This window comes from Ciconia boyciana, chromosome 5 (assembly GCF_034638445.1).
Source record: "Ciconia boyciana chromosome 5, ASM3463844v1, whole genome shotgun sequence".
In the NCBI taxonomy this organism is placed as follows: Eukaryota; Metazoa; Chordata; class Aves; order Ciconiiformes; family Ciconiidae; genus Ciconia; species Ciconia boyciana.
In genome coordinates, this window is record NC_132938.1 from 83,587,035 (window position 1) to 83,597,394 (window position 10,360).

At 42.9% G+C, this 10,360-nt stretch overlaps 1 protein-coding gene across 2 annotated transcripts in view; it reads left to right on the forward strand.

Moving 5' to 3' along the window:
- Window positions 1-9,353, forward strand: part of MOB1B (MOB kinase activator 1B) — a 44,200-nt gene extending 34,847 nt beyond the window's left edge. Inside the window, exons 5-7 of one of the 2 annotated variants that reach the window (XM_072862896.1) lie at window positions 2,061-2,224; window positions 2,801-2,926; window positions 7,744-9,325. In XM_072862896.1, coding sequence (XP_072718997.1) covers window positions 2,061-2,224; window positions 2,801-2,878 — 242 coding nt within the window. In that variant the 3' untranslated portion in view covers window positions 2,879-2,926; window positions 7,744-9,325. Of the gene's footprint in view, window positions 1-2,060; window positions 2,225-2,800 lie in introns of both variants that reach the window. The other variant, XM_072862895.1, reaches the window with a different exon arrangement.
- The last annotated feature ends 1,007 nt before the right edge of the window (window positions 9,354-10,360 follow it).

Genomic DNA, 10,360 nt, shown 5'->3' on the forward strand with positions numbered 1-10,360 from the left:
AATCTGATGTTTTTTAATTTTGAACAGTGGATTGTTTCCTTAGAAATAAGGCAGAGGGTCTCAAAACCTTACAACCAGTAATTGGTACGAACTGACAGCTTTTTGCTGCAGGAAAGATGTTTGGTCCTCATGAGGACCTTCTCCTAGGCCTTACTTCCAAAGAAGCTGAATTGCATCTTTGATCTTAAGTTATTTTTTTTTTTTTTTCTTTTCAAGTGAAGATGAAAGGTGTATGTTTTTAAGAGGTTTCTTTCAGAAAAGCAGGAGGAAAATAATGAACAACCACCAGTTGGGAAAAGATAACAAGAAGAAAACCCTGCTTCTAGAGGCACGAAGGACTATTTGTTCTAAAGCTCCTAATTGGCAGTTTTCCAGTACACCACTACTCATAGGCTTATGATCCATTGTGGAAAAAGGAAGGGAGATCTCTTAATTTCTTTTATTTTGTGAATAGTTTTGAAGCATTTGTCACATTTTCAGTAAGCCTCTTCAGAGAAACAGGGCCACCTGTCAGAATCAGGTGGCATTTGTTTTTACTTACAGTTAGAGATATGCAGAGAAGGCTGGTTAGTTTGGGAAGAAGTGACAAAAAGCTAAATCTTGCTTGCGCAGTAGAAGTAAGCATGGTTTCTTCACATAGTATGGCATTCGTTTGAGTGTTTCAGGGTAGAGTTCAGACCTGGGGTAGAAGTCCACTACGAATAGAAACGATATTAAAGAGTGACAGTTAATATTGAAGTTGTGCTCAAAAAACTACATGAGGACTTGATCTTCCTTTAACTGCAGCATATACATTGCTGAAGACTTTTTTTCTTTTAAAAAGATGTATTTTTGAGAGGTAGTGATTCAGACACGATGGATAACCAACTAAATAGGAAATTTCCATGCGATGCAGCAGTCACTGAAGGAAATGCGATGTACGTGTAGGCAGGGCAAGCTCAAGTAGGAGTATGAAAATTTTATTGCTGGGGTTTTAAAGCATTGGTGAGATCACGGTTGGCCTACAGCGTCCAGGTTGGGCCTCTGGCCTTCAGGCAGGACTTCAGCAATTGGAAAGACTGCAGAAGAAATAAGCGGACTGGGAAAACTGCGATGTGATGAGAAGCTAGACAGGTTTAATCTTTTTAGATGGTTGATATATATCTTTTTTTAGCCTGCGGATGTGTCAACTAAAGAGATAATTGCTCCCAGTAGCCGGTTGCGGTTTCCCAACCAATTGTGATAAAACTTGTGCACTGACAAAGATCTGCTGCTGAAACTGATTTTACCTGTCCCGGGTCATTTTCGCTGAAATGACTGAAATGTCATTTTCACTGAAATGTTTCAGAGCACTTGAGCAGGCACTTAAGAAAGCAGTAGCCTCTGCCTAAGGGATGGCGATGAGCAGGATGGAAACAGGAATCTTTTTGCTGGGCACGAGACAGGTGGAAGAGAGCCTATTTCTGATTTCACTTTAGCCAAGAGAAGTGTAAAACTCGATGGCTGATACCAAAGGTGGTTTCAGTTACCTACACAAGGGTATCTGGTGTCCCTTGGAGTACCCTGTGGTATCTTGGACACGTGCACAGAGCCATTGGTGAGACTCAGAGCCTGCAGGAGACTTCCCCTTCTCTGCATGGGCGGTCAGAGGCCAGGCAGGTACTGAGAGGGTGTCTATAAGCGCATTAGATACCTGTGTTTGGGTATCTGAATCCTACCAGAAGGGAGGAAGATTCTCGGTCAGAGAAGGCTCTTCAGGGAACTGTACTGAGGCATAACAAGATTTAGTAGCTGGAAGGTGGAGCTAGGAGGGTTCAGCATAGAAATGTGGTCAGACTTGTCTTGGAAAAAGTTCATGAGCCACTGGTCTGCTGAAGGGAGGGAAACTTCCCCTCCGGTCTTTCAGTGAGCTTGTTGTTGTGCGTCAGCCTAAGTACATTGTGTGATTTACAGACGGAATTGCTAAGTGAAACGGAACAGCCCTTCTTGTGCAGGAGATAGGGTTGGGTTAGAATGGCTTTCAAAATACATGAACATGGCATAGGCGTTTAAAAAGAAGCCATCTGTTTTCTTATTTCCAGGTGTACCGTTCCCAAAGAATTTCATGTCAGTGGCAAAGACAATTTTAAAGCGTCTCTTCAGAGTTTATGCTCACATTTATCACCAGCACTTTGATCCAGTGATCCAGCTACAGGAAGAGGCACACCTTAACACTTCTTTCAAGCACTTTATATTTTTTGTTCAGGTAAGTGTGGCAGGAGTATTGTGGTTATAATTCTATCCTGGAAAAAGCAACGTATCAAAGTAATGTCTCTTGAGTTTCTTAACGGCTGGTGTGTTTGTAGGAGAGTCAACACCTACAGGACCCTAAGATAGTGTCTTACTCCATTTTTATGTATATTTACTGCTGGAAGCATTCAAGGGGTGGAAAAGTTTTCACCAAAGTATTTGTTTGCTACAAAATTGAATACCGAAAAGCGTTCCCTACCAAATAATTCAGTAGAACAGTAATTGCTAACAAAAGAAAGAGGGAGGATGGCATCTGAAGCTAGATTGAAAAGAGTGTGCTTGCTTCAAAGCTACATTTCCCCCCCTCCCCTTATAAAAAAAGAGCATCTTCTTATGTTTCCTTCCTTTAAGGGGGGGGAAGCTTTAGGCAGTCGAACACTGCTATTCAGCTAATGGCAGACAGGCAGAGCATGCTGTAGTGGCTAAGCCTGAAGAGCCTACTACCAAGTAACTTCTAGCTGAATAACACTTCTCACCTGAGCTGCATGTATAAAACTCTGTATGTATGTCCTTCTCCTCATCCTTGTTACAGGAATTCAACCTTATTGATAGAAGAGAACTTGCACCTCTTCAAGAACTGATTGAAAAACTCACCTCTAAGGACAGATAAAAGGAAGAGGATTTCTTGAAGTCACTTGTTTCTCTAAGCAAGCGTGTGGTATTTGTTTTTTGTTCTTTTGTTTTTTTTAAAAAACAAAACAAAAACCTGTGCTGTTGCTAATGACAGCCAAGTTCTACTTTCTGTGCTTTTATTAAGGGAAATCGTTTATCTGTTAGTGACACGTGGTAAATAGCTCCTTTTTTTTTTTTTTGATTGTTGTTATTCATTGTGGAATTTTAGCAGGTGCTGAGTGTTTATAAAGGAAACATGCTTGGTTGGGGGATTGACTCTGCTGGTGGATGGGTTCTTGTATTGTGTCAGTGGTAGCCCATTCTCATGAAGTCCCTAAAAGACTTGCTTACATTCTCTAAGTGCCTTGGCAGACTCACTTCTGAGGTGCAAAGCACATATAATACTGAACATTGCTGGAAACAGAAAACATGAACTAACACCCAGGACACTTACTGATACTTGTTTTAGAAAAATATATATATGCTTACACTAAAAAAAGCCATAACTTACTGAAATCAATGATCTCCAGCTTTTAATACAAATATTTCTCTTATTTTTTTAGAGATTAATGTAGAATTTTTCAAAACTAGATATTTCTTATAAAGAAAAGCGATGGTGAAGTTCTAGTTGCTAAAGCGAAATGATGAAGGTGGTGTCAAAATTACAAAGAACCTGTGCTTAGCAAGGAGTTACATGTCTGTTGCCTTTGGTTTTGGCTTTTCATAGTTGCTTTTATTTCTTTAACAGCGAAGCATCAACGTGGGTCAGTTGCTTTTGTTACATTTCCTAGCATTTGCCAAATGAACAATTAGTTTGCACAACTACAGTTAGGGAAAATATTCAATACAAAAAAATGCCCTGGGGTAATACTAAGAAAAATCTAGCTTGAAATGATCTAACTGGTGAAATTATGTTTGGAAGTTATGAATAAAAAACCTGGCTCTGTGGAGGAGCTCTGGTGGCCAGGGTTTCCTGTGGTAGGAAATCTGTCTTGGAGGGAATATAATTTCATGGGCCACTTTGGATTTACGTTAGCCTGATGGTGTTCTCCCCCATTTAAAATTGCAGCCCGCCTCCAAGGAACTACAGCAGTTGGGAAAAGTGATAGGAACTTACTGGTGAATTTTTAGTGGTTGGTAATTTGGTAAGCGCATCTTCTGTTTCTGGGAAAAACTAATCAAAATGTGGCCTTCCCCCACCTGGGGTAGTGTCGTTGCCTCTCTAGCCGTGTGTTTTCTCAAACCAGAAATGAGAATCGCCTGTGAGAAGTTAACCTCTGGGGTGGTCCACAGGCGATGACTTGGAAATTTCTGCTGCAACGGTATCAGTCAGGTTTCCCATTGCAGAAGCCCGTATGACTAGCACTCTTGTTCATTTATGTATCTTGTCAAAGCCGTTATATTTTGGATTCAAAGAAATCTGTATTAGGTTCTGCAACGTGCTATCCATGATACCGCTAGTTGCCAAATACAGTGCACTAGGTAGTTAATGTTGCCAGGCTTTGCTAGATTGTGACTCTGCAAAAACGCCATTTGTGGACCTGAATAACATGAAGACCTTAACTGACTGGTGTATGCTAGACTGACTCTTGAACCTCTAAAATTTACAGGTGATGGCAAGGTTAGCATGTGACAGAAAAGTTGAGCTTACATTTTGTGTGCCTTTGCTTGACTGAAAATGCTGAGTAAAGCGGAAAATACTGTGCAGCAGCCTGCAAAATATGTAAGTGGCCATTAGTATAGCCAGCTAATAAACATCTAAGCACAGTAATAAACGTGTACTCATTTGGGAGACAAGAATCACTACTTTTGAGTTAAAATGATGCCTTTTGGAAGCATCTGAAGGTTATTCTAAGAACTATATTGTCTTCAATGGAGTTAAATTTCCTAGTCTGCTTAAACTGCTTCCTGGAGAAGCAATTTAATGTTTTGTTACCTCTTCTGTGTCTGTCTTTTTTTTCTTTTTTTTCTTTTTCCTTCCACCTGAATAGACTTGAGAACAATTGAGAAAAACTAGTATTGAGTTAGAAACTGGCATTGTGTACTTGCTTCACTGCTGCTTATTTAGAAATGGAAACGTGAAGTGTTGCCTAGTGAAGAATGGTCATGCAGTGGTGTTCCTACTGAATTTAGGTTGGCTACACTAATGTTGGATAGAGAGGCTGCTTGCAAACACTTGCAGTTTAGCATTTGTAATTAAGACAGTGCTTGGCTTCATTCGAAGCTTCATTCCAGTTCAAGAAAACGTAGAATGTGTTTGGCTCCTTTGCAGATCAATGTCGTTGCCCGTTATAATCTGCTCAAAGGACAAGTGAAATTTTCAGTTATCCTTATGTTTCAGCTTTTTTTTGATGTCATACAGAATTTCCAAGTTTTCTTAGTGTGTGGATGTCACACTTTTATATTGTGTTTTTCGTAACATCAACGGTTGGGATTCGATTGGAGTTATCACAGTCCACACTGAGTCAAGCTGACAGTGCAAAGAGAGCTTTCCCTCAAATGTTTTAACAAACTCCTAAGTTAAAAAAGGTGGAGTAAGGTCTTATCCCTTCTCAGCCAATAAGGATCTTGACTTTCCCGTGTGTGTACACACATGTGGGAGGAGAAGGGGGGAGACAGTCAATGTCTGTTACCTCTTTAGGGAGCTGGGGGTTGGAAAAATACATGCAAGGCATAAGAAAATTAGAGGCAAAAGCAAACAAGAAGCACGAGCACAATTTCCTTTCCTTTGGCAAGTCGCCTATGACTGCAGTATTCACCCCGGTGCTTTTGTCAGTCTTACTATTCGTAGGACATACGTGGCCTGGCCAACAGTGGATTTCCCCATGCAATTCTGTTGGCCAGTGGAAGAGTCAGTCAGTGCTGTAGCACCTAAATGCTGCTGCCTGGAGTCGGACAATGGGCTGATGAGGAAGAAGGAGCTCCCGTAGGCAGAATATCCCATGTGTTGGACTAGGCAAGTACCATCCTGTTGAACAGTTGGAGAAAAAGCATTCCTTTGGTATGCACTATCCTTTTTAGGTGCTGTATGGTACGTTGGACAGGGTAGCTGGGAATGCAGTACTTGTACGGACTGTGTGCATCATTTGTGTTGCCTTTGCAGCTGCAGGATTGTTTTTAACTGAGTAGCATACCTGACATCTGATCTGGACATGACTACGTAAGCCTGGTTTGGGAGCGGTAGGATGGCAGTGCTAGCTTTGGGTGCAGGGTTGGAGGGCTCTCTTAGTTCAGGACTGAATAACGCAGAAGACCGTCATCTTTTCAGTTACGGGAGCAGTCAGTGTCCACCTGACCACGCAAAAGCAGCTTAACTCCCAAATTTGAACTGCACGGTTTTAAACAGACTCCAGTCAGGTAGGAAGCTGAATTTAAGAAAGTGATCTTAAACACACAGCCTTTTATGCGTGCTTCTATGTGAGGAGTGTTTAATGACTGAAAATTTCCAGCTAGAGAGGTGTGAAGAGTGCTGCAGATGCAGTTTGATATTAAAAATCCTGTAAACTTTCCAGTGAAAACTGCTTTGCTGAGTTGAGTCAGTGCTGCTCAAGAGGCTGCGTGTGCATGTTCACTGTGCCGATAATGCTTACCGGAGAGGAGCCTTTTAACCAGTGCTAGAGCTCATGTTATCACATCACAGCAAGACACGAGAGTGAGAATGGCAGAAGCCTGCTCCAAGGTGCCAAACAGGAGATCTCCTCCAATAGATTTAAAGCTGTCTCATTGGGTTGGTGTCATGTACCAGCAAGAAACTCAAAAGAAAAATATTTATAAGTGAGGATTTGCTTGGAGTGATACCGGTACAGGAGTTCTCATTTTTGGCATACTTCTGCTCGGAAGGTTGGTTTATTTTTTTGTGGTTGTTGGTGTGTGTTTGTCTTTTTTTTTTTTTTTAAATAGCCAATTCTAGAAATTCAGAGGCATCTGCTGCAGTTCAGCCAATCAGAATTAGAATGTATTACATAAAAAAAATTAGTCTTATGTGGATAGTGCATTTTTTGTATTGAGTATCTGGCAGTAGAAAACACTTCTACAGAATAGTTTCTAGGCATGTAATAAAAGCTTGGAGATCATGATTTGCCTGATAGCTGTATGAACACATTGTTTAATTATACAACACTTGAAAATAACAACATTAAAGATACATATGCAGTGTTTGGGATTTAGTATCCCTATGCTGTTTATATTTGCAGCTTTTAGTTGTTTTTTTGCTTCAAAAAGATGTGGGACCAGAAGTTGATGTGTGTTTACACTCTTGAAGTAAGGGCACATTGAAATGCTAAACACAAGTTGCCACGTTGTACAAATGGAATCCGGATCGAGTGAATGTGTTTATAAAATAGTGCATTTGTTGGGGGGATGTGGGGGGACACCCCCTCACCTCCCAAATAAAACCCAGAGAAACGAACGCTGAACAAACCCCGCGCTGCTCTAGGCCCACGTTACTCGTGGACTCTGTTACGTGTCACGAGCGCTTTGAGACAGAAACTTTCAGCTTTGTGGTCATGGGGAGCGGAAGGTGCTGGTGGGGTTAAAGCAGGCTGGGCTGCCAGCACTGGCTGCGGCCTTCCAGTGTAATAGGGTCCTTAAACTCCATAGGTTGTGGTGGTTTTCAGCTACCAGCATATTGGACCATGTCAGTGATTTGGGTGGTAACTTCAGGAGGTCATCTACCTCGAGACGGGATGGGGCAAACTCTGCTAAGTTCATCCAGTTCAGCCACCGTTGCCAGTGTTGACACTGTTTAGGTGGTGCGGCTACATTATGTTCGCAGAAATCATTTTTGAAGTCTTTCAAATTCAAGTCAGGGATACGAGTTAATCATGCAAATAGAAAAAAAAATGCCTCATTCTGCTGTTGCAGGTAGCTGAATGGTAGATGAAGGGAGAAAACATGTTTCAAGGGGCAGGTGGCCCGTCTGCAAGTATCAAGTTTCTTTTACTGCTTACTATGCAATGTAGAGCTTTGAACTTTTGCTTTTACTGAAAGATATAGAGGAGCACTGTCCTAATTCAGTATTTAGGTACTGAACACTCTCCCAGTCTCCCTGACACTCATTTAACAGGTAAGGATACCTATTTGCTGCTATGGACTTTACTTACCTTTCAGATGGTTCCTTTCTGTTTCTCGCCCCCCCTCCCTTTCTCTTGAATCACCAGACACAATTTTACGATAAACACATCCTTTTTGGATAGTTGTTGTTCTTCTTGCTACCCTCTCCCCCCCTTCCTACCTGCCAGAGTGCTGTATTACTGTATATAAACCGCCCCCTTTTAGTTGGACTATTTTAAAAGCTGCAGCACAAACACAGACTCCTTGCTTTTCTTTCGCGAAAAGATTCCCTGTTACACTGAACCTCCTTTCCTTCACTGCTGATATCAGTTGTCTTTTTTCCAAACTGCACTACTAAAACCACTAGCAGTTTTATGGATGCCTGTTGTCTTTTCCTGGGTATCTTCTCTTTTAAGATGAGACTAACATTGGTTATTGTAAGTATTCAACCTTTTTGTTTTCCCGCTTTTCTTACAATCTCCTCTTGCCAGGTTAAGATTGCAGTCTAGGTAAATATCAAATTACGTTTTTGTTTGAAGAACCAATTCCCTAAATGGTTCATAGAGTATTGTATTTTTAGGGGAAATTAATTTTTATAGCCACTAAACTATACTCATTATTTTTGTACGTTTGCAACTTCTGACATTTTTCAGAGACATGTCGCGGAGGGAACACTTATTTTCATGGCTGTTTTACTACTTTGGTATGCTGCGGTTGTGTTGCTTAGTACGTAGAAGCACATACCTTGATGTGCAATGGAAGAGAGAGAAGAATGCAATAAAAGCGAATGAGGTGTCAATAAAAGGCCATTTTTGAAGGCAAAAAAAAGAAAGATGACGAAAGCAACGCTAACCTTTCCTCCTTTAGAATCCTCAAATATATGGGAGAAAATGCAGTGTGAAATATAAAATGTAAGATGAGAACCCTTACTGTAAGCTAACTGTGCCAATATCGCTTCAGTTTGTAGTCACTGATTGATACTTTAGTTTTAAATGAGAACAGCTTTTGATTAAAGAAAAAAGTTGAATGTCTGAAAATCTGCAACATGTTTATTTGAGAGTTGTAAATAATGTATACAGATGGTTGTATGTGATGGGACAAAATATTTAAATTCTAGGGTTTTTTTCAATAAGAAACTGAAGGCTGTTTATAAGAGAAGATAAATAGCTATGTTTGACCATGATTGTCTTTATTTCCTTCTTGAACTTGTTTCTAAATTATCTTCTATTTGTAGATAGATTTTTTTTCTGTATATTGTAAACAGACGAACATTACGCATACAAATTAGATTTTTGTAATTGCCTTGTCTGAATGTGTGAATATTTGTATTGCGGGCAGACACAATAGCAATAAAACAACCTGATACCCTTTTCATTTCCTTGTTTCATGACCTGAATTTCCCCAGGACGGACGGAGGTCGATGCGGATTGCCGATAACAAGTTGAGTAGCGCATTACGTGCGTGTTGGTGTCGATGCCGGGGCGGTTTTGAAAGCTTTGCTAGGAGGAGGGTGTCCTGTCGCAGCCGTAGCGCTCCGCTCTCTCAGGGCACCGGCTTCGCACGAAATGCAGATGGGGCTTTGGGCTGTGCTCGGCAGCACCGGTGCCTCTTCTTCTTCCTTTCTTGCTCCTGAAAGCCTCCTCCGACCCTGACAACTGCAGCGTTCCAGGTTTCCGACCCTTCCGTCCGCATCCGATTCCCTCCGCCTACTCCAAAGCACCCCATCCTGTGTTAAGTCATCTCTCGCGGGCGGCTGGAAAGCGGTTTGGGCCATCAGGCTCAACAGGTGGTTAAAAATCTTGCTTTTACCTCAATCCCCGCCGCGGGTGGGTGTGGTGTGTGGTTGAGGGGCCCTGCAAAGAAGGGCCTCGTCTCCGCCGGCACTGGCAGCTCGCAGCCGTTGTAGACGGTTTTCCAGCATCGGTCACCGCTCCCGCCCTGCCTCTGCCCTCTCCAGGGGCGTGAGGATTTTTCCCCGTTTAACTTGGTCCTGCAAGACCCAAAACGATCGTGCGCTGTGGCAGTATTTGGGGACACGCATTGTCAAGTCTGGGTGCGGGGGCTGTTTGGGAGGCGGGAGAGGTTTCCGCCATCGCCCTCTGAACGACTGCCCTCGATCTCCATTGCCTCCACCCTGCCCGTCACTTCCACGGTATCCCTGGAAGGTTTTGGGCGGCAATGGGTGCTGCCGAGCACCTTCCGTGCCCTCCGTGGCCTCGGTCCTGCTCTGGGTGCAGGCAGGTACCGCTGTGTTTCGGGGCAGAGGGACGCTTTGCCCTGGGGCGCGGGCGCCGCGGCCGGCAGGCGGGGCAGGCCCGCTCCCTCCCGCCCGGGGCCGGGGCCGGGGCCGGGGCCGGGGCCGCCGAGCAGCGAGCCACTCGCGGCAGGGCTGGTGCCCGCCCATCGATGCGCTTCTCCTGCCGCAGCT